The 24,371-nt window shown below is 32.2% G+C and overlaps 3 protein-coding genes across 7 annotated transcripts; 2 read left to right on the plus strand and 1 right to left on the minus strand.

Moving 5' to 3' along the window:
• LOC7473017 (uncharacterized) lies at positions 1–3,949 on the minus strand. The gene is made up of 5 exons (XM_002298160.4): positions 3,386–3,949; positions 2,900–3,217; positions 2,702–2,776; positions 2,396–2,470; positions 1–842 (listed from the first exon to the last, which is right to left on the minus strand). The coding sequence occupies exons 1-5, from the start codon at positions 3,785–3,787 to the stop codon at positions 288–290; spliced, it is 1,425 nt and encodes a 474-aa protein (XP_002298196.1). The 5' UTR covers positions 3,788–3,949; the 3' UTR covers positions 1–287.
• A 7,841-nt stretch (positions 3,950–11,790) lies between these two features.
• Positions 11,791–14,225, plus strand: LOC7473016 (glycine-rich RNA-binding protein RZ1A). Of its 3 annotated transcripts, XR_008060371.1 has the most exons (6): positions 11,791–11,954; positions 12,110–12,238; positions 12,461–13,014; positions 13,090–13,296; positions 13,404–13,576; positions 13,663–14,225. XR_008060371.1 is itself a non-coding variant. In XM_052456575.1 (4 exons), exons 2-3 carry the CDS (start codon positions 12,128–12,130, stop codon positions 12,995–12,997), a joined length of 648 nt encoding a protein of 215 aa, XP_052312535.1. In that variant the 5' UTR covers positions 11,791–11,954; positions 12,110–12,127; the 3' UTR covers positions 12,998–13,014; positions 13,090–13,345. The 3 variants fall into 3 exon arrangements, 2 of the variants coding, with proteins under 2 accessions (XP_052312535.1, XP_024445826.1); XM_052456575.1 differs by lacking the exons at positions 13,404–13,576; positions 13,663–14,225 and having other exon boundaries at positions 13,090–13,345; XM_024590058.2 differs by lacking the exons at positions 13,404–13,576; positions 13,663–14,225 and having other exon boundaries at positions 11,832–11,961; positions 13,090–13,345.
• Positions 14,226–17,276: 3,051 nt separating this feature from the next.
• LOC112326270 (uncharacterized) lies at positions 17,277–23,704 on the plus strand. Of its 3 annotated transcripts, none has more exons than XM_052447619.1 (5): positions 17,277–17,348; positions 18,633–18,695; positions 20,921–20,959; positions 22,369–22,457; positions 22,731–23,704. In XM_052447619.1, exons 1-5 carry the CDS (start codon positions 17,343–17,345, stop codon positions 22,762–22,764), a joined length of 231 nt encoding a protein of 76 aa, XP_052303579.1. In that variant the 5' UTR covers positions 17,277–17,342; the 3' UTR covers positions 22,765–23,704. The 3 variants fall into 3 exon arrangements, with proteins under 3 accessions (XP_052303579.1, XP_052303573.1, XP_052303572.1); XM_052447612.1 differs by having other exon boundaries at positions 17,283–17,348; positions 22,307–22,457; XM_052447613.1 differs by lacking the exon at positions 22,369–22,457.
• Positions 23,705–24,371: the final 667 nt, after the last annotated feature.

The raw sequence follows: 24,371 nt of genomic DNA on the forward strand, positions 1-24,371 counted from the left end.
TGAGCAAGTGCCACTGATTTATATTAATCCGGCTAAAGATGATGGTACAAGTGAAAAATGCTGACTTCTCACTGATTCGCATGTCGAAAAGGACAGATATAACAGATGCATTGTTATGGCTTTCATAATTACTCTTCCATCTATCCTCTTTCTCCACCAGGATGAAAATACAAGACAAAGCAAAATGCAGTCACCAAAGCATAATGCGTAGCTACTATTTCTTTCTTTCTTTCTTTCTTTCTTTCTAGCATTATTTCCTAGATAAACAACCTGGAGGTGCAGCTATGTCATACATATTTTCCTCTGTACTTCGGTTTCAGTTCTTTACATAATTTAGAATCAGTTTCTTCACCTAAATGCAGATGAGCTGGACCGAAAACAGAAGAATGGAGATTACCATGTTCTAACCACTTCACATAATTCTCCTTGAACTCCTGATGCTTGATCTTGGCTGCCTCAGCCACTTTGTCGGTGTATGAACCTGTCTTCACCATGGTTACTAATACCCGGCTGTAACGGGAACTTAAAATCTGTTCAGAAGATGCAATCAATTTGAAACATGGGTGCTCTGGAAAGTGATTTTCCATAACATCATCTTCTCTCAATACAGGGTAAAAGTATACAAGCCTGCCACCCATTACTAGCATCCTAGCAGCAAGGTCAAGTAAGTCATGCACACACTCAGCTAAGCTGTAAGGTGCAGTTGAGGGAATGTGGTCAGTTCTCTTATCATCAGGAACAGTGTAAGGGCCCACAATTCCCTTGAGCAATTTCCGGCCACCAGACTTGCGTCCCCCAGCACGAACCCCATAAGGCGGGTCACAGATTATGGCATCAAAAATCTATTGAATAGCAAAAAATTGAATCAATACAACAATCAGGAAACAGTATGAAGACAAAATAAGTTAGCAGGTACCTAAATCAACATGCTATTATTTCCATGAAACAGAAGACTACATAAACCACCATACATAGAGCTAGAGCAACCATTCAAGTTTCCATCTTGAAATGGAAAATTTGAAGACAATTGCCAGCAACTTTGAAAGAGGCTAAAAAGATTAAAACTACTCGCTCGCTCCCAAGGAAAAAGAAGAGAAATGATCTGCAAAGGTCGAGTCATTTACAAATAAAGAACCTGAAGTCATTGTCTGAAAGTAAAAAAACACATCAACATCATTAATCACAAAGAACATGTTGAAAGAATACTATCAGAACAGCGCTTAGTAATACTGGAAAGCTCTTCCTTGCCCAAGAACTACTTTTGACCTCTAAAGGTCATCAAAATTATTTTCAAGTTTCATAAGAACTTGAGCCGCTGCAGGCTTAGCCTGGTGGAAAACAGTTTGAGCCTGGGAAGCGCAGCCAAGCACATGACTTGGTTTTTCATTCCTTCCTAGGCATCTAGCACTCGTTGATACTTGTCCCTCCCTGTAGGGTGGTGCAAGATCTCCAAAGTTTACCCACAAGGGTTTCCTTTAAACAAATAAAAGGCTTTTGCAGCTAGGGTCATCTCCATCAAGTTATCCTTTCAGTTATGAAAAAAGATCTGTCAGATGGGATTCATTCCCACTTTTTTTTCGTACAATCAGAGATTCAGTTCAATTCTGAACTCAAAATACACACTACAAGGCAAGTAAGATGCTTAGGGCCAGCATGGTTCGTGTTTCTAAAGCTTCTTCTGTTTCAGAACATTTTCCAGTCACTTGTGCAAAACAGTCCTTAATGTTTTGAAACCAAGACAGATACTTTCAATGCTTTTCAAAAACACGAATTCGAATGACCAGATACCATTTTCTATTTTTCATGTTCAAGAACACGAATTCGAGAACATAAGAGTATTCAAACAGAAGCAAATAACACTATCTCATCAACTGTCAAAGCCCTCACCAACCAGGCTTCCTTGACATTTTAAATCACTTGGCAAGACATCAAAAGCAACCCATGTTTTAAATCATGATATTAATGTTGAAAGTATGCATAGTTCACATAAACAAATTTAAGGTAACCTTGGTGGTGTACGATGTTTAATATAGAGCTGTCTCTATTTGAACAGTGAACACGTCTCTGCACCAAAATGAGGAAAGAGAATGTCCAAACCAAACAATGCCAAACAAACTTAATTGCTAAATTTGAACAAAGCACTAGTATTAAATTTGCAAACTACAAGCACCTAAGTAATGGATTTAGTTTTTAGCTTTAGATAGCAAAATAATCAGGAAATGCACCGATATTGTCTTGCAACGATATAGTATTTGGTTTGGCTTCAGCATAAAGACATAATCACAAAAACCTAGCGGAAATTCAGCATGCCTCTCTGAATTCAAATAAAGGCACAAGAGGGTGGAATGGAATCATTTGTATTCAGGAAGAAATAACCATTATCAAAAAAGATTACCTCTTTTAATCCAGATCGCCAAGGAGGAAGATTATTATCTGCCCTTAAAAGAGCAACTGGCAAGGGTAATCCGTACTGCAAAAATGCATTAACAAATAAGCATCGTTTATGCAAGTTTGATGTTATTTCCTCAAATAACCTAACCAACAAAATTACAAAGAAGAAAGATATTTTAACTCTAAAACAAATTGTTTTATATACAAGGAGAGTTCAGCAATGCATCAGTTATGATAATAAGCTGAGTTTCACAAAGTATTTTCAGTCACACAACACAAAACCTAATAAACAATGTATTCCCACATTCACCTGCTTAAAATTGCTCCAAACATTACAGTCAGGTCCACGACCATCACGTACAGCCCTAATATCAATGTCAGCACCCTGAGAAATTTATATCGGTTGATGTTAATATAAGAAGCAAATAGGTTTTTGTTTGAAATTTGAAAGGCAGGTAGCAGATGGAGAGCAAATTAGCATGAAAGAAAAGGGCAATAAAATGCAAACCATGGTCATTGCCCCAAAGTGAGCTGCAGCAACAAGAATGCTGCCAGTTCCAACAAAAGGATCGTAAACGAGTTTCCCTGGCATGACCAGTGCTTGGTTAGCCATCAAGAAAGCCATCTCTGCGTCCATGGCAGTTGGGCCCAGATATCTACGGCTTTTCAACTGATAAGTTGGTAAGAGCTTCCTGTCAGCACCACCAACCAGTCGACCAAAAAAGATTCTTTTTTGGACAACCGGTGGAAGCCCATTGGGAGCTCCATAGTCATCAGTTTCTATGAGCCAGAAGTTGATATCTGGGTTTTTTAAATTAACTCGGCCCTGATAAATGGCAATGAATAAGGAGCATAATAAGTTTCTTAAAAGGGTTCGATGTAATCCCAATCATTCAAAAAAAAAGTCATAAGAACACTAAGTCCATCTATTAATCAATGTTGGCAAGATTGAATCAAAAGATTCAAAACTACTGAGTAAAAAAAAGAAAGAAACCTTGAAAGGGATGTAGGCAAGACTCTTGATACGGTCATTCTGTTCCTGGAAGCTGATTGCCTTTCCAAAGCTGTCAACAGTGACCTTGAAAGTAGTTTCACAAGTCAAGTAAGGCAATTTTCGGTCTTCCGGATAACTCTTTATAGCCTCTTCAAGTTGCTCAAAGCTACTTCCTTCTCCCCAAAGTTCATAGATTCCTTTGACAAGTATGCTTCGATTGGCAATGTTTCGAGCGATATCTTCTGAAGGAAGATTGACCAAATGGAAAGGAGAGTCCGGATGCTGATTTTCTGGAAGCCTCCATTCCAAACTCGAAAAAACCCCAAACATTTCTGCCAGAGACTCCACTTCTGCCCTTCTGTAACTTAGCAATCTGTGGTAAAACACGCACAGATACCACATTTTTCTTCTTCTTTGCTTCTACTCAAATAGTTCTTGCAATTATATTCTCAGGGCGAGGGCGGGAAGGGGGCAGCAGCGGCCACCGATATCTTACGACGGTTTGCTATGGTGGGTGTCAGTGGCACAGACTGCTAGCAAAACCCTAGCCTTATTATTAGGGTTTATAATGGCTGCTCACTTATTACTGTATTTATAATATATCCATTGTTTATTATAAACAAATTAGAAAAAAAAAATATTTATACTTTATTATTCAATATATATATATATATATATAATTGAATTTTAAATTGGGTTCAGTAATATTTATATTTTATTTATTATTTATTAAATAAATAAATTGAAAAAAACACATCTCATTTGAATAATATATAATGACTTGAAATTAAATTATTATCCATATTTATTGCTATTTTACTGCTTAAAATATTTTTGTTATGAGTGCAAAAAAATAAATTAAATAAAAATTATTGTTGAAACTTGTGAGATTTAAAAAAATAAAAAATAAGGTTTAATCTTTCATTATAAATCAACTGTGCATTTAAATAGTATAGTGTAGTGATTATTTTACTTTTTTAAAAAAATAATAAACTACCTATGGGAGATAATATTGTAATTTCACAAGAATTAATTAGTCATTATTATATTAATGAGGGAGAAACAAGTCTTCTAACATTTTTAAAATATATTTAAATAAGTAAATTACCTTTAAAAATAAAAAAAACATTTAAACTAGCGTACAAGAATATTTTTGTATTTTTATTTTTCAAAATGTAGTCAAATGACTAAATTACACTCAAAGCAAAATCTCTTTAATTTGCATTCAGATGCTTTATTGTATTTTCTTCATGTTTTTTTTTTTTGTTATAATCAAGTTGATCAAGGAGTAATTTGGTAATTTAATAAGTATAAATTTTATTGAAAAAAAAGGTTGAAGCACATGCATCAACTAGTAGGTTTTGTCTATTCCATTCAGGCAATGCGTGAGAAGACATTTTATTGCTTTTAGAGCATCATTTGAATTGTCCCAGCGGCCCTTTCATCTCCAGGTGGCACGTGTGGCTTGTTGACCTTTAGTTCGATACCATCATTTTCTTTCTCTTTTATTTTCTTTTATCTCCTCAATTTTCATGTATGGCCCTTAAAATTTCAAAGCAATCCTTCACTTTATTTTTTTTCTCTAGATTTAGTCCCTGTTATTTTGATTGTTATTTATTTTATTTGAAATAATTTATAAAATTGGAGTTTTTTTCAATTTCATCCTCCTTTAATTATTTTTTTTATTTGTCAGATTTTGTCCTTATTCCTTTTATTTTTATTGATTTTATTTGAGATAAATTTTAAAATTAATTTTTTTTTAACTTTTCATCCTCCTTTAGTTTTTTTTCTCTCTGACAGATTTGATTTTTATTTTTTTTATTGCTATGTTTTTACTTTGGAAAATTTTTTAAAATTTATTTTTTTTTCTATTTTATCCTTCAACATTAAATTACTTAGGAATTGAACTTTTTTATTGAGCCTAGGACTAGGATTTCACGGGTTACGAGTTTAAAAAATTAAAGCAGGTTTAGAAGATTCGAACTGGTTTGCTTTTTTTTTTTAACTCGTGTTTTTTCAATTTCATTCTTTAGCACTTATTTAATTGGATATTGAACTCCATTTTTATTTATTTATTTATTTTCTTTCTATATGATTTGTTACTGATTTTAAAAATGACATGGGTTATCTCGAGTCTTTTTATTTGTTGTTTTTTTGTTAATTTAACTTTTTCTTCATGAATTTTTTTAATTAAATTAATTTAATTGATTAAATATAAGTATTAAATACTCACTTCATGATTTTTTATTCTATTTGCTTTTTGGATCGTTTCTCTAACAAGGCATACAACCTCTTTTTATGTCATTGTGTAGTCTTTCATAGTGGCATTAGAATCATCTTGATGAGCTTTTTCTGGTGGTGGGGTAATGTACACAATGGAGCTAGGAATGGAAATTTAATCCAAACTCGATAGATATCGACCCAACCAGACTTGAATGGGTGAATATTGTATCCGATGGATAATAGGTATGGATATTGTGACACCTGACCCGAAACCCGTTTAAACCCAACCTGAAATATATATTTATATTATATAAATATTTGTAGAATATTTAGATTTTTTCTAATACAATATGATATATACATACCTTAATATTGATATAAAACACACACACACACACATATATAATATTTATCATTTTATCATTTCATATACATATACATACTTCATATATATATATCAACTATTTTATTTTTTATTGCTTAATAAATAATAGTAGATAATGGATACCCATTGGTTATTCGAAACCTGATTGATAGTTTCTAAATATCTAACTTTTTTACCCAAATGATAATGGGTAAGATATTAATATCAAGAAATCTAACATGTGGGTATCTATTGCCATTTTTAAATGGAGTAATGGTAAGTTTTCAGCAGGCTTTTCTCAATTTATCTTCCAAGTATAATATTAACAACTCATTTTTTATAGTTAATTATTGCTAAAACATTTTGTTTGTTTTATTTATTATCGATATTTTTTTTAATCATGTCATTAAATAACCAAGTTTATTGAACTCGATAAATCAATGATCCAGGTCTTGAATTTTTCTTGCTTTTTATAAAATATCAGCATCGCTTAAACATCTTTTTATATTAGGAGAATTTTAATCCAACTTCCGGTGTAACGTGAGCCATCTATATATAATATAATCTACTAAAACACTAACAAACACAATTTTATTTCCCAAAAAAATAAAAATAAAAAACTCAACAACTCTCAATATTTTGTTTAAGGATAGTTTATTTTGCATAGAATAACTTATAAAATAAATATTTCTCTATTTGTTTAATATAAAATATTTTATAATAAAATACTTTCAACTCATAAAATTTTATAAAATATTTTATAAATAATAATTGACTCATATTTCATTCAAATATTTCAACTATTGTTACTATCATCCCTTTATTTATTTTTTATTTGGTCACCATTGTCATTTTCCATCACAATAATTGTTGTTATCTCATCTTTATTATCACAAACACGAACATCATTGTTGTTTCACCACCAACCTATTTTAAATTAGTATTCATCAAATATTGTAAAAATTTATGTAATAAAAAATGTTTTGATAAACAATATTTTATGTAGAGCAAAACAAAATTTCTCCTCCTAGCAAAAAAACAAAATCATTAACGCAAGTCAAGAAGTTTAATCTTGAATTTGTTTTGTTGAGTTGTTCTTCAAGAAAGTCTTTTTTATTTATTTATCTATGATGTTTAATTTTCCATCTAATCCTAAATTTGTTATGTTGAATTATTCTTCAAGAAAGTCTTTTTGTATTGATATTTCGTGTTTAATTTTCCATTCAAAATAGTTTTTTGTGATAAACTTTTGTCTTTACATCTTTCATTTAACTTTTATTAATACCTAATCCTTTTAAATTTCATTTCTTTTGCCTTTTCTTCCTAAATTTCTTTGATGTTTCTTTTTTGTCTTTGTCATTTTGAATTTAACTTTTATTAATACCTAATCCTTTTAAATTTCATTTCTTTTGCCTTTTCTTCCTAAATTTCTTTGATGTTTCTTTTTTGTCTTTGTCATTTTGAATTTGGTAGTTGAAACTCTATAATTTGATTCATTTTGATTGATTTTTTTTAGTTTAATAAAAATTAAAGAGGGGAGTTAAGAGTGGTAAAAAGCAAGATGTGTGAGAATAACATCAAGAAAAATCAAGTTGAGAATAAAACACAAATGAAGTGACATATCTTTGAGTGTAAATACATAGAAAATATTTATTACTAACATCTTCTTTAGATTTGAATATGTCTTCCAAAAGCAAATCATCACCCAAAAAGAAGAAAAACATGTTCTTTGTGTTACAGGAAATGCAATAATAGTTTTAGTGTATGAATATGATGTTTGATGATATAAAAGATTAAATAGATATAAAAGATATTATGATTGTTAATCTGCAAGAGGGATAATCCCGCAGGGTCTCTAACACCATGAGGCAAAAAAGACATGCTCATATACTCGTAGATGAGTTTGATGTTGAGAATAAGGATGAAGTTGTGGATGTATTTTATCAAGCATTATTTGGCAATAAATAAAGGATTTTACCAAACTATGATAAACATGACAAAGGGTTTAAAAGAGATGCTAGAAGCCATAATTATATTGATAAAAACCTTGGGAGTATTAAAATAAAGATTTCTTTTTTTTTTAATAGAAGAATGATCTAGAAACTTACCTGGTGTGGTACAAGAAAGTAGAAATGATCTTTGATTTCCATGTCTATTATTGAGAGAAAAAAGGTTAAGTTAGTCGTAATAGAGTTTTCTAATTATGCATTTATATGGTAGGACCAACTTGTGTTAAATGGGATGAGAAATCATAAGAAGCCTATTAAGATTTAGGATGAAGCAAAGACTATTATGAGAAGAATATTTATCCATGTCCACTACTATAGGGACCTATATCAAAAGTTGCAAGGCTTTACTCAATGTTCCAAGAGTTTAGAGAATTACCATAAATAAATAGCGATAGTTATAATTCATGCAAATATAAAGGAAGAAATAGAAGCTATCGTTGGAAAATTTTGAATGGTTTAAACCGTGAGATAGAAAATGTTAAAGAATTATAACAATATGAAGAATTAGAAGACACTATGCATATGATTATGAAGGTAAAATGACAACTCAAGAGGAAAATAAATTTAAAGTTGAGTCAACAATTTTGGTTCATTTATGTCATAGAAACCGAATTGGAAGAAGAATGATAAAGCTACCCAAAAGAGTAAATTTGAAACACCTAGAGGCAATAAAAAAGTCTATATCGATATTAGAGGTAAATCTGAATCACAATCACCTTGTAATCATGATATCATATATTTTCATTACTTAAGACTAAGTCGCATAGCTTCTCAATATCTAAGTAAAAAAGTTATGATCTTGCATGATCATGAGGAGGTGAAAATTATAGGTGATAGTGATGCTGAAAAGATGTTGTCAATTGAGGATGCTAATGATGATGAGGTAGAATATCCAGTTGAGGGTGAGTCATTTATGGTTAGGCTTGCATTGAGTGCTCAAATCAAATAGGATGAGTTAGAGTAGCAAATGAAAAATACTTTTCATATTGGATGCCACATCAATAATAAGGCATGTAATATGATTATAGATGATGGAGTTATGCTAATATAGTTAGTAATACTCTTATGGAAATTTTGAATTTGTTTATTATAAAATATCATAGACCATATAAGCTGCAATGGTTGAATAAGCATGATAAAGTAAAGGTGAATAAACATGTGTTAGTTTCCTTTTTAAATAGGAGGTATAATGATGATGTACTTTACAAATAAGTAATTTTGTTTTGTTATACTATGGTAATTTGATGAGAATGTTATTCATTATAGGTTCAAGAATGGGTACTCTTTTGTATAAGATAATGAATTCATTACCCTTGTACCTTTAACCTTAAAATAAGTATATGAAGATCAATTAAAATTAAAAAGAGAGTCTGAGATCGAAAAGAGTAAAAAGAAAAAGGTGGTTGAGATGACTAAAAAGAAAAATGTGATCAAGACGAGAGAAAATATAAAAGGGCCATATGAGAAGAAAGAAAAAGAGGTTGTGGAGAGAAAAAAAAAGAAGCAAGTGGGTCTTTATGCAAAAGAGAGTAATGTCAATAGTGTTTTTTATACCAACCGGCTTATGTTTGTATTTTTATAGAAAAAGACATGTTTCAATACTAATGATATTGATTTATCCCTTCCTAGTATTGTTGTTCATTTGTTGCAAAAATATAAAAATGTATTCCCCGATGATGTTCCTAGTGGTTTACCACTAATCATGGGAATAAAATATAAATTTGATATCATACATGGAGTTATAATTCCCAACCAACTAACTTATAGAAGTGATCTGATGGAGACAAATAAATAATAGATAAGGGGTATGTAAGGGAGAACATGAGTTCATGTATGGTACTAGTGCTTCTTGTGCTGAAAAAAATGAGTCTTAAAGGATGCGCGTGAATTATTGGGCTATCAACAACATTATTGTAAAGTGTAAACATCTAATTCATAGGCTAAATGATATGTTAGATGAATTGCATGGTTTTTATAACTTCACAAAAAATAATTTAAAAAATGGTTATCATCAAATTATAATGAAAGAAAGAGATGAATGAAAAACTACTTTTAAGATTAAACACGAGTTATATAAATGGTTAGTTATGCCATTTGGTCTCACTGATGCACCAAACACATTTACGAGATTAATGAGTAGTGTATTGCATGAATTTTATAGGCAAATTTGTTGTAATATATTTTAATGATATATTGGTGTATAATGAAAGCTTTAAGGAGCATATTAGCCATTTGTGATGTATGCTTGATGTCTTGAGAAATGAAAAATTATATGCTAACTTAAAGAAATGTACTTTTTGCATGGATAAATTTGTTTTTCTTCGCTATAGTGTTAATAAAAAAGGTATAGAGATAGATGAAGAAATAGTAAAGACCATAAGAGTGTTCAACAACAAATAGAAAGAGAAGAATGAACAATATACCACTAAAACTAACAAAGGTCGTTTATATGTTATTTTTGAACTTGATGATTGAGTTTGGGTGCATATAAGGAAGGAAAGATTTTCAACCCTTTGGTGATCTAAGTTGCAGTCTAGAGGGGATGATTCATTCCAAGTTCTTGAACGAATTAACAACAAGACTTATAAATTGGAACTTCCATATGAGTATAATGTAAGTGCTATATTTAATATTTATGATCTTTCTCCTTTTAATATATGTGACAATTTAAGATTTAAATCTTTTAAGGAAATAGGGAACTTGAGAATCAGTAAGCAACACCACAAGATTCATTGTTTGTGTCAATTAGACCAATAACAAGGGCAATAACCAAGATGATAAAAAAGGCATTCAATAGATTGATTCATGACATTTAGGTTGAGCAAGCTTCGAGAACTCATACATAACTTTATATTAATGATCATAACTTTAAATATAACTGTGAGATCGAGTTGAAATTTTGCTATGAGGTTTTAAAGACCCTATTTCTTATATGATTAAAATTTTATAGCAATCAAACATTAATGAGATTTTTCAATAAGGCTTATAAGTTACTATTTAGAAATATACGAATTGAGCTTTTATTTATATAAAACCCAAACTTCATATTTTATTTTACCTATATCTTTATGTCAGATAGTTATTTGGATTTAATTTTAAACATATAGTTAATTAGGGTTTATTTTTGTTTAAGTCAAACATATAAATACTTTTTATTTTTTGGATGTGAAAAACATTTTTTATTTAAATAAAAATTGTGCGAGCCATATTGCTTTTAGTTTTTCTTTGAACTCTTTAAAACTTATCAAAAAGATAAACTTTTGATTCTTGATTCATATAATCAATAAGTCATGGTTTATTAATCTAATTTTAGTTTTTTTGAGTAATTATTTCAGTTTTTAATTCTAAGTTCTAGGGCTTTGTCCTCTAGGTTTGTATGATTTTTTTAGTTATTATTATTTATAACAATTATATATGGATATGAAATTGTTCTTAAGTGCGAGAATTAGTGAATTATTTTATCTGAAAGCAAAGATGAGTAAAAAAGGAAAGAGAGAAAGTGGTGAGTAGTTTTTTTTTGATAAAAATATAATATTTAATATAAGTATAAGTGAATATATGTCATTTAGTTATTAAATAAAATATAATGATTATTTTGTAAATAATTTGATTTTTTTATTGATTTTTTACATGTCAGTGAGAATATAAAGCATTATTTAATTTATAAATTTCAGAATATAAAATGAAAAATTTTAAATAAAAAAACAAAATAAATAAAATGTTGGATGTAATTACACTATTTCTAATATCAATTAGTAATTTTATCTATATTTTATTATTCTTTTTACTGTAATATTTTTTTCAAAATACGATTCTATTTTTTATCCTTTTACAAGTTGACGAGTCCAACTCCAACGCCACCTCGTCTATTCCCATTGCTTTCCAGCTTCCCCTCTCTATATCTATCTGCTTCTTCTCTATTAGGGTTTGCGCTCACCCAAAAACCAGATTGTCTCCTCCTCCTCCTCGACAGGTTTAAAGTTGAAAATCTATTTCCTTTTCTGGCTGAATGTTGTTTTTCTTATTTGCTTAGCTTTAGATCTAGAAATATATGTACGTACTCATATGAGTTTGAATGGATTTAGGTTTCAAACTGACAGTATAATTTTCTGAAAACAAAATATGCAGTTGGGATAAAGAGAGATCATGTCAGAAGAGTTAGAGTACCGCTGTTTTATTGGCGGCCTTTCATGGTCTACTTCTGATAGAGGTTTAAAGGAGACTTTTGAAAAGTTTGGCCATCTTCTTGAAGCTAAGGTAATCTTTTTTCTTATTAATTACTCCTTGAGAAAATTCCTAGCTGTTTCTTTATAGCCATGCTCTCTTTGTGCAAAAAAATAAAAATAAAAATCCTCTATCCTCGGAGAGGATGATGCTGAAATTGATGAGTTATTAACTAATTGCCCGACTCATGGTAACTAGTAAAATCCCTTTTGGTGTTATATCTTCACAGATGCGTTTTTCTCTTCCATGGTTTAGGTAGTGGTTGATAAGTTCAGTGGACGCTCTCGTGGATTTGGGTTTGTCACTTTTGATGAGAAGAAAGCAATGGAAGATGCTATTGAAGGGATGAATGGAATGGATTTAGATGGCCGAACCATCACTGTTGATAAAGCCCAGCCTCAGCAAGGTTCAAGCAGGGATCTTGATGGTGATCGCAGCCGTGATAGGGACCGGGACCGTGACCGTGGGCATGATCGTGATAGGAATCGTGACTATGGAGGTGGGCGTGGATCTAACAGTGGAGAGTGCTTTAAGTGTGGCAAGCCTGGGCATTTTGCTAGGGAGTGTCCAAGTGAAGGGGCAAGAGGTGGCAGGTATGGTGGCAGAGATGAGAGGTATTCTGGCGGCGGCGGCAGTAGTGGTGGTAGTCGCTATGGCCCTGATCGGAATGGAGATCGATCTGGTGGGCGTAATAGGGATGGTGGTAGTCGTGGAGGTCCTGGAGGTGATCGATATAATCGTGACCGTTCAGGACCCTATGAGCGTCGTACTTCAGGGTTTCGTTCAGGATAGAATGACTTCATACTTAGGTATGATACTTGGTAATTGACTGTCTTCTTTTGCACAGTTAGCATGGCAGTAATGGAATGTGTGTCCTCTTGCAGGTGATGAGCTGGTGGTGTTGCTGTTACTGCCTGCAAAACGTTTAAGTTAATTATCAAAGATGTGCTGTCTCTGTCATTGTCTCGCTGGATAAATCTAGTAGATCAGTTTTATCAGGCGTGGATGTTCGACTGTTTTTGTGTTCCTAAAATGCTGACTTCTGTCTCTTGGTTTAATGGACCTTATGCTTGCTTGTCATGCACATTTTAGTTGGGTTTAATTCTCTTTGAATGCCACTATTGCTTCTGAGTTTCCTTATTTTATATGTAAGCAGTTGTGAAACCATTGCCCAATTTTTCGTTGATTTTTTGTACAGGAAATTACAAGTACTGAAGATAGTTTCATGTCAAATTAGCATTTGGAGAGTACTGATGATGTGGGTTCTACTATTGGGGTCTGCTTCTTGTCACTTCGGGATTAGTTGCTGTTTTAAATGGAAATGACTGTTTTGGTTACCCTGTTTTCATATCTTATTATACAAGAGAGAGGGTAATCTCTTTTTTTTCTTGCACTAGTTGCCTGCTAGTTCTCAATTTACGGAGTGTGCTTTATTAATATTTTCAACATTTTGGCAGGATACATGGCTATTTATGGTTCTTTGGGATACATGATTGGGTGTCTTTGTTGCTAACTGGACAGAATTTTTTAACTTTATGTTAGAGTCTCTTTTGGGCTGCGGCAAGTGATCTAGAGTTTAACTAGTTTTCATGTTCTGCATGGCATATTGGTCCAAGGGTTCGATTCTCCATACACGTGTGGCATTTTGTTTGGAAGCTCTTGATCAATTGAAACAGCTGTCCAGTATTTTTGTTAACTTCCTATATCTCATATTGTTCTTCGATGGAGGGTTCTTATTCTCACATTGTTTCTGCACCTGCTTGCAATGTCTTGGTTTTCTTTGCTGGAATCCAGAAAGTTGGCAAATATCTTTCAGGTCAGGTTGGGGTTCCTGAATTCTTTTTCTTTGCTTTGAGGGTGGGAGCATCATCAGGTTCTCTAAAGGAGAATGCTTCCTGTTTCCCTTTTCCTTTGTGAAACAGTCAGGAAAATTATTTTCTGGGTTTGTTCTTTGTATATTCTGAAGGTGATTAATCAACCTTCTGTTCTTAAAGCAATTTGACCTGATGTTAGAACCTAAGGCGCTCATGCCCATTGCACATTGTGTTTTGCATGCCTAAGCTTCGCTTTTTTCTCTTGGTGAGTTTTCTGTGCTTGTCTTTCACTATTCACTTGCAAGATGGCCTTGCTTTGCTATGGCTATCAAGAAAATTTATTACCATACCATATGTAATGGTTTGTAATTTGTATTATATTTAAAGAAGGTGGTGATGAAGCATATTAAACAAAATATAGTCACTTGTAAATCATGTTAAATTGATTTCAAAATTCAATGATCTTTGTCCACATCTACCTCAATTTACTAAATTCTCCTTTATGTGATGGTCTTAGGTGTGTTTTGAATCTATGTTTTTTTAAATTTTTTTTTCTGGTTTAAAATTAATTTTTTTTTTTTTCAGATTGTGAAAAAATAATTTTAAAAAATAAAAAATATTATTTTGATAAATTTATTAGTAGAAAGTATTTTGATATGCAAGTTGAGGAAGGAAGAAGCAGATCTTTTTGATGTTAAGGTTGTTTCTTTTGTCATAAACATTGTTTCATGCATGAATGTAATGGACATGATCATTGAGTCTTCTATAATGTGGTTTCTACTCTTATTTTTGCCCCCTAGGTGATCACTTTTTTCGGGGGCAACCTTTTCCCTTAAAATATAGTTGGGGTGATCATTTTTGGTTCGGTTCTGTTTTTATAAAAAAAAAGCAACCAAACTGAATTTCTTTTTTTGAAAAAAAAAACCGAAACCGAACCGAAACCGGGTCAAACCGACCGGTTTCGGTTCGGTTTTTTAGGGCAAAAACCGTTCGGTTTTTCCGGTTTTGGCTCGGTTTTCTCTGTTTTGGCTCGGTTTTTTCGGTTTGGCTTGGTTTTTTCAGTTTGGCTCGGTTTTTTTCCGGTTTTTTGTCGGTTTTGGTTTGGTTCGGTTCGGTTTGGTTTTTTGCTTATAAAACCGAAACCGAACCGAACCGGCAAAACCGAAACCGAACCTAACCGGCCGGTTTTTTAAAAATTTAATCGGTTTAATTGGTTTTTTTTTCGGTTCAGTTTTTTCAGTTATTTTTTTTTCAGTTTTCTCGGTTTAATTGGTTTTTCGGTTTTTTTGTTCATCCCTAAAATATATTGTTAATTATAATACCTTGCAACTAATTTTACAGCATCATCATTTTTGAGAAATCATTTAATGGCTGTTTTCATTATTTGAAGAGTCAAGTCTTTTGTACCAGTAATCATTCATTTAGCAGAAATGTCTCTTAAAAACGTGATCAATGTATTAAGTGGTGTGGTTGTTTTTTTAAATATGATTTAAAATATATATAAAAACAAATTAAATTTTTAATTAAAAAAATTGAATTTTTATGGAATATTGTTTGTACCGTGTTTTCGAACAGTGTATAAAAAAAACGAACAACCAGCTATTTTATTATTATTATTTTTTTTTAGTTTAACGTGGATGTCCGGGCCAGCTTGCGAACGACCATGTAAGCCTTCAGTGACTATCATATGAGTAATCACAGAGCTTGAATCTGAGACCATATGAAGTAGGGCTCGAATCTGAGACCATATGGAGTAAATCTTTTGATTCCAAGCTTTTACCACTGATCTACAAACTAGATGGTTACCCGCTGCTTTTTTATTGACGAGGGTAAATAGTGACTTCGTATGATCTATACAAATTTTGTAACCTTGCATCTTGCAAATTTTTTATCAAGGTTCATAGTCTTTTTTTTTTTTTTTTCATGTTTGATTACGTTCTTCACCAATACCTTTAGTTGATTAAAAAATAATGGTAGCTTAAAAAAAATAAATTAAAATAATATTATTTTAAAGAAAAATAATAAATTTAGTTGATTTGGAAATCATGGTAGTTTTTGTTTTTGTTTTTTCTGAACCATGTAGAAAAAACTATTAAGTTAACACATAGTTTATGTTTTTATATTAGATTTCACATAATTTTAAATTTTTTAAAATTAAAATAACTTGATTTTTATTCATGAAAACTTATCTCATTGCAATGAATATATATTTTTTTGGTTACAGTCACATGTAAATGTGTTTTTTTTTGTTTTTAAATTACAACAATAAAAATAGTAAACACGGAACATATTAACCTTTTTTATTTTAAAATATAAAATATATTTAAGAAAAATTTAGAGTTGAAATAAATCTAAATCTATAAAATAAAAATTAATGGTAACTATGCTTTTAATATAAATATAATAATAGAATATTAATATATACTAAATATATATTTAAATTTATAGATAATATTAATTTAAAATTTTAGTATATATACTAATAATAAAAATATTTAAATTAAAATAAAAAATAAAGTATTTATTTGTTAAAATATTTTAAAGCAATAAAATATTTATTGTTATCGAGAATAAATTATTTGTTTTTAAATTTTTATTAATACAATTAGAATGACTTTTAAAATTCAAGAACACCATCAAAATTTAATTTTAATCTTTGAACAAAGATAAAATAATTCAATAATCTATCACTAAAAGTGAATCGAAGCTTTAGAATTTGGGAGATTATCCGAAACAACTGGACCGGCTGCCGGCAACAGTGAAGGGCGTTCAAATGAGGCTCTTCAAGGCTGGTGTCACAGTAGATTGAGATCTAGAAAGCCATTTGGATGGCAGCGCCGCAAAAAGCGAAGGCCTTTGGATGCTGAACAAACTGGTGGTAAGATTTTTTACATTATGGGTTCTATAAATGGGGGTAGCTCACCTGAGAGGCTTCCGGTTGAATTCAGTAACAGTTCCAGTCACAGCTCTGGAAAGGTAATTTCTTCTAAAGATCATGTTTGTTTATAGCTTTCTGTCCATGGTCTGTACAGATGGTTTCCTCAAATTAGTTTCTTTTTAATCAGATTTTTTTCTTTGTTTTTTTGTATCTGCAGATGCTGCCTCAATGCTGTTGTCGTCTTGTTACAAACTCCCAACATAGCTCCTGTTTTCTTGGTTATTGTATAACCTTAATGATATTTAGATGTACTGAAGTGCCTGAAGCCTAATTTGGCTGGTTCAAAGTCTCTTATTCAGAGTATTTTTGGCATATCTGATGAAGATACAAATGCTCCATCAATGCCACTTTCCTACAGCAAAGGCTTTTGTCTCATTAGATCCACATGCCTGTGAGTCAAGCTCTACATGCAATATTTTGTGCTGTTAAGAGTTTTCTTAACTATTTTGTTTTCTTAACCATGCTTCAGTGATTTCTAGTAACATTTGCACCACCTCTTATGTTTATAAATCCTCATGTTATTCACCTCATCGGGCTACTATGAACATATAAACCAAGCCCAACAGACCACTTGGTTAGGTTTTTCTACTCTTTAATCATTTTTAGACTCTATTTGCAATATTCTATCTAAAACAATTCTGTGAAGTGAAGAACATTTTTTAAACTATGCCTACATGAAACTTCAATGTGAATGTGATATTTTCCGGCTAGAGCCAAGATTGAACAATGAGATAGTTGGCTTAGATTGTTTATAGGCCTAGTTGGAGCAAACATGGATATAAGTTCCTTGAAATTGTTAGGCTCCAAATGGGTGTGGTAGGGAAGGAGGATTTGCAAGCCATTTTGTAATTCTCTGTAAGACTGGTTCTCTATATTTCCTTAACTTTTGTTTCTTTCTTGATATGGCTGCTATGAATGTGCGATACTGAATAAACAAGTATAAGAAATGTATTATATTAATACCACAATGCCAATAGAATCTCTAATATTATACAGTGAAATGCAATCCGGCAGCCACGCTGTCAATAACCAAAACAAAACTTTTGTGGCAGAAAATTTCCATCTGATCCGGTTTTAAAGTGTCTTCACTAGATTTGAGATCCAATACAAGCCAATCCATAGACAAGGGTTCCTCAGAGTCAGAGTTTCCATCAGATGATATTAATTCAACACTGATTGTTTTTTCTTTCTTTTTTGTGAACGACAATTATAAGGAAGCTAGGGAAGTGATTCAAATATGAACATGCTTTCTGAACTTCAGAAAGTTTCAGATAGAGGATACCCTGAGGAAGCCAAGTGATCTTTCTATTAAACTAATGATTAGAAAGGGAGCTTTTTGAAGAAAAAATAACAGTCCTGAATTTTCTGTCTTGCCAAACAAACCAAATATCTGAAACTGCTTGCTGCCACAGATTGCTCTCTCCTGCTCATAAACTAGGTAGTATTTAGGAGAAGCTTTTCGGTCTTTTAAAACACAAACATGTAGGTTATGCAAAACTATGGGTACTTTAGGAAAAGATAGGAATATACTACATGCAGAATGGATCCAAAATGACCACTATGACCAGTGTACTGATTTATTGTTATTTTCCTTCCTAGGTATCTTTCCCTTGTTAAATTGTTTAAGGTTCTTATATGTTAAACTCAATGCTGAAAGCATTCAAGATTAATGCAGAGGCATTGCTCTGTTTCATCATCAAATCAAAATGCCATGGAAAATTCAAACTCAGTGTTTGAGGTAAGTTTTCATCCTGGGACCTCTGTGAAGTCTGAGAGGTGTGTGTGAAAATTCAAACTAGTTTAATTTCCTTTTGCTTGCAAGAATTTTTTTTTTTTTTTTTGTGGACAATTCTCTTTTAGGGGGATGGTTTAGAGAGATAATTCTCAGGGAAATTCCATAGTTTTTGTTAATGAACGGTGTGATAAAACTCTGGAAACCATTGATCCTTAGACACTGATGCTAAAATCTTATTGCTCAAAAAGTCAGGTAGTGTCATTTGTATGGATTGTTTGTAGAAATGCAGTCCCTCCTGATTTGCTAGGAAGTCCTGCTAACTGGAGAATCTTAAGGAGAAATATTGCCAAGTTTATTGGGCTAAGAAAGTTAAAAAAATTCTCACTAAAGCAATGTATGCATAAATTGAAGGCTTCTGGGTTTCTATTTCTGTCTGATAAACACTATTCATGCTGCTTGGATACTCGAATGCTGAATAATGTGCCAGGGCAGACTGCAGGCTTGCATAAGGGTTTATATAAATGCAATGGTGCTGTAAATGATTTGAAACACTACTTTTATAGAAATGGATATATTGGTTCTTTTCATTTCTGGTTGTGCCACTGGTACTAGCCAACTTCTATGTCACTGAAAGTGAGCATGGGAAACATGAAATATATTATCATAAGAACTCAATTTGAGAGAAATTAAGAAATAGGCCCCCTTCTTGCTTGAAAGATCATAACTATCAGTGCTCGGATAAAGCTAGTGTTGAAAGTATTATAGGATGCAGGTTGTTTTGTTTCTCAAAGCTCAGGCTTCTTCCAAAGAAAAATGGAGTAAGGATGATGGAAAATCTTAAAACATCATCAACAATGCCTACTAAAAAATCCACTTCTGAACTTTACTCATTTGGAATGCAGAGAGAAGCACAATTCTTTACTAATTCTGTCATGTATGAACATTCATTTCAAGTCTGTGAATAGTGTTCTTCATGATACTCATGCTGTTCTGAAAGGCACACGGTTGAAAGAACCAGAAAAGTTAGGGTCATCAGTGTTTGACTATAATGATATCTACCATAAGTCATGCTAGTTTGTAATTGATCTGAATAAAAGATCAACTATGATGCCGAATGTGTTCGTTGTTGTTTCTGATGCATTTGATTCCATATATTAGGACAAACTGCTTTGTGTAATGGAAGGAGGAATCAAATCCATCTAAACAGCTGCAAATAGATTTGGATCGAGGTTTAGTTGAGTTGAGCTATTGATACCTATAACTTCTGTTACATTTTCGACACTTGTTGTCCCTTGCAAAATTCCAGTGGTCTTTCATTCCCTGGACACCCTAAATACCATTTTACATGGTGGTTTTTTTTTTTTTAATTTGTTACCACACCACATGTACATTTGTGTTGTGCTTATTGTTATAGCCTTTTGCCTTAGTCTTGCTCAGTGTTTGAACACCCATACAAACAAATGTTTCTGATCCACTTGCACTGAGATGTACAGGCGACCAATTAATAATTGCTAAGATTCATATATGAATTGTGTAGTAGTGTTAAAATCCCTTCCTCCAGCTCAATAATGATTTGAGTTCATTATAATACCATTTTATGTTTCTAATTTACAAATGCTTTCAACTGCATCTTAAAGTTATTGATGGAAGTAACTTTTCTCAATTTCTTGTTACCTACTGACTTCTTTTTTTTTTGGTTTCTTAATCAAATAAAATTTCATTTTAGTGCAAGATTTTGAAACAATGCTAACCTTGCAAATAAATTAGTTGTAGGAGAAGTGTCAGATTTATTGACAAGCAAAATTTGTGTGTAAATTGCAAGAATATTGTCTATCATAGCAAAATAGAAAAATGTACCTTGTATCATAATTATTGCCTTTGTCCTACACTAAACGTGTAAGCTTACTTATGCATTAATTTTGCGTTACATAAATAGTTTTGAAAATACGAATATTTTTTGCCTTTTGCCTTGTGAAGTTTCAACCAAGTCCCTTTTCTTGCATTGCATTTGCTTACCTATGCGAAGCATGGTCAGCTGTTGAAAAAAAATACCTTTTGACCCTGAGTTGTGTCCAAAATCTATGCACCCCTATTACTTTGATGTTGCCATTAGCTCACCACATTTTTTTTTTTGTTTTTCCTTTAATTTTTTTTTGTCAGTGTTATAATAAATGGTGTCATTGGTTTATATTTGATATTTATGCTCACTTGTATCTTCTATGATTTAGGAAGATGGTGATTTTGATCTTGCTGCTGAAGAAGAAAAGGTACGTGTTATCTATGATTTAGTCTTTCATGAAGTTATGATTCTGTTCTTACCCTCTTTCCTGGTCTTATAAGTTTTTTCCGTACAACCTGAGCATAAAAAATTATTTTTATTTTCAATAATGAATTTATTTGCCCAAATGCAAATTCAATAGAATCCATTTGTAAATTTTACATGGGATGAAGTTTCTTTTCAGTACCTTTCCTGTTATATATTGGTTGAAACTTGAAATAATGATTTTAATCAGTGTGTTGTTATGGCAGATGTTGATATGGCTTTTGCGTTGCTCTTCTTGTTGGAAGTCTTATTGTTTCTAGGATGATATAAGAAGGCTGTGATGCCTTCTGTTGAATGGAAGTTACTAGGTTACCATACATTCCGGCTTCCATAGAGCTGTATCTGCTTCCTTGCATAAGGCTGAACGCATAAGTTCACCCTTGTGTTATCCTAAATTCGAACAAGCATAAAGTTAAAAAAATCCTAAAAAAGTAAATTACCCTCCAATCATGTTTTGCCACTTTTAAAGTCCACAGTGAAGTCGAACAACTTTAATACATTGTTATGGATGTTTTTGAGTCTTTTAAGTCATAAGTGATTCTGTAGTTATAGTTTCTCCATTCCTCCAAAAGATAAGTGTATTTTGATAATTTTCAGATTTGAAAGAGGGTGTCAAAGTAGTTTTTATAGGAAATATTGTTCTTGCTCTTGAAACCATATTTTGGCCCTTGTGTTATTTGCAATCTGTCAATTTATCTCATGTGTTGTTAATTGAGTCATTTGAACCCTATATTATACAGATGTTGTCAAACAAGGCCAATAGACTCAATCAATATTGTCTGTCACTGTGTCTATTAGTTTTATTTTTGACATGTAATTTAATTGTAAAAAGTGTTAGCATGGTTCTTTTCAGTAGAATCATTAGTTTCCATATACATATTTGTTATTTATGTCAAGAAAACAGTTGTAAATATTTGTGTAATCATAATGTAATTAGCTTTCTATAATTAGGCCGAGATTATAGTTAATAGTAGCAGATTTTATGGAATGTAAATCAGAATTCTTCCTCTTTAATGAAAGAGACTCTCATGAAGGGAGATCATTCATCCAAACTGACATGGTATCAGTGCTACACTTTTGAATCTGCATTCCATTGTCTTGCCTTAGTTTTTCTTGGGTTTTCTTGATTGAGTTTTGGTCAGTCCTAGATACATAGGGCTTTTGGTTTTTTTTTTTTTTGTTTTTTGGATTTTCTTTGATTCTTTGTTGTCTTTTGGGTTTTGGATTTTCTTTGATTCCTCTTGTTTTGGTTTGTCAAAACAATGACATCAAACAATTCTGATTTGTTTAGTGTTCGATTCACTGGAAAGAATTATTCCGCTTGGGAATTTCATTTTCAAGTATTTGTCACAGGGAAAGAATTGTGGGGTCATGTGGATGGCAGTGATCCAGCCCCTACCGATTCTACAAAGTTGCTTCAATGGAAGGTCAAGGATGCTCGGGTAATGTCTTGGATTATAGGGTCTGTTGATCCTCTTATTGTTCTTAATCTAAGGCCATATAAAACAACAAAAATCATGTGGGAGTACCTGAAGAAAGTTTACTATCAAGACAACAATGCTAGATGTTTTCAATTAGAAAACGATATCTCTAATTATTCTCAATGCAATCTTTCCATTCAAGATTATTATTTTGGTTTTCAGAATTTATGGGCAGAATATACTGATATTATTTATGCTAAAATATCGGTCGAATCTCTCTCTGTTGTTCAACAGGTTCATGAGCAAAGCAAACGCGATCAATTTTTAATGAAATTGCGATTTGAATTTGAGATTACTCGCTCAAATTTAATGAACCGAGATCCTTTTCCCTCCTTGGATGTTTGTTTTGGGGAATTACTGCGCGAAGAGCAGCGTCTTCTTACACAAGGCATTTTCAAGTAGGACGATTCAACTGCAGTTGCTTTTGCGGCTCAGGGAAAAGGAAAGGGTCGGAATATGAGCAATATACAGTGCTATAGCTGCAAAGAATATGGACATATTGCTAATAATTGTAGAAAGAAGTTATGCAATTATTGCAAACAGCAAGGTCATATTATCAAAGATTGCCCCACCCGTCCTCAAAACCGTAGAATAAATGCTTTTCAAATTGTGGTGTCCGACAACTCATCTACGACAGCTGCATCCAGTACTCTTACTCGTGAAATGGTATAACAGATGATTCTTACAGCCTTTTCAGCCTTGGGGCTACAAGGTAATAATTCCAATTCTTAATTTTGGCTTGCTGATTCTGCTGCCTCAAATTATATGACCAACTCATCTAGTATGCTTAAAAATGTGCGTGAGTATCATGGTTCATCACAAATTCAGGTTGCTAATGGTGGTCATATACCCATTACTAAGGTTGGAGATATCACTCCAACTTTCAAGAATGTTTTTGTATCATCAAAGTTGTCTAGTAGTCTTATTTCGGTTGGTCAATTGGTGGATGATAACTGTGATGTGTATTTTTCTCGTAATGACTGTCTTGTGCAGGATCAGGTGTCGGGGAAGGTAATCGCGAAAGGGGCTAAAGTTGGAAGATTATTTCCGCTACATTTTTCCATTCCTCCTTGTCTATCTTTTGCTTGTACAACTATTCAAAATAAGAGTGAAGTATGGCACAAACGTTTAGGCTATCCAAATTCTGTTGTTTTGTCTCAATTGTTGAATTCTGGTTTGTTGGGAAATAAAACTCAATTTTCTTCTCATGATGTTTTTTTTTATTGTTCTACCTGTAAATTAGGCAAGAGTAAAACTCTTCCTTTTTCTTCCCATGACAGTCGTGCTATAAAATGCTTTGATATTATTCATAGTGATGTTTGGGGTCCTACACCAATTATTTCTCATGCTAATTACAAGTATTTTGTGACATTTATTGATGATTACAGTCGGTTTACTTGGGTGTATTTCCTTCGTTCCAAATCTGAGGTCTTTTCTGTTTTCAAGTCATTTTTTGCCTATATTGAGACTTAACTTTCTACTGGTATTAAGGTATTAAGATCCGATTCGGGTGGGGAATATATGTCACATGAATTTCATGATTTTTTACAGTAGAAAGGTATTGTCTCGCATCGTTCCTGTCCATGTACACCACAACAAAATGAGGTTGCTGAGCGTAAGAACCGTCATCTTTTGGATATCACTAGAACCTTATTGATTGAGTCTTCTGTACCATCTAAATTCTGGATTGAAGCCTTGTCTACTGTAGTTTATTTAATCAATCGATTGTCATCACATGTGTTAAATTTTGATTCCCTATACTATCATCTACATCATAAGTCTCTTAGCTATTATGACTTGCATACTTTTGGTTGTGTTTGCTTTGTTCATTTGCCTTCTCATGAACGACACAAACTTTCTACTCAGTCTGCTAAA

Source organism: Populus trichocarpa, chromosome 1 (genome assembly GCF_000002775.5).
Source record: "Populus trichocarpa isolate Nisqually-1 chromosome 1, P.trichocarpa_v4.1, whole genome shotgun sequence".
Classification (NCBI taxonomy): Eukaryota; Viridiplantae; Streptophyta; class Magnoliopsida; order Malpighiales; family Salicaceae; genus Populus; species Populus trichocarpa.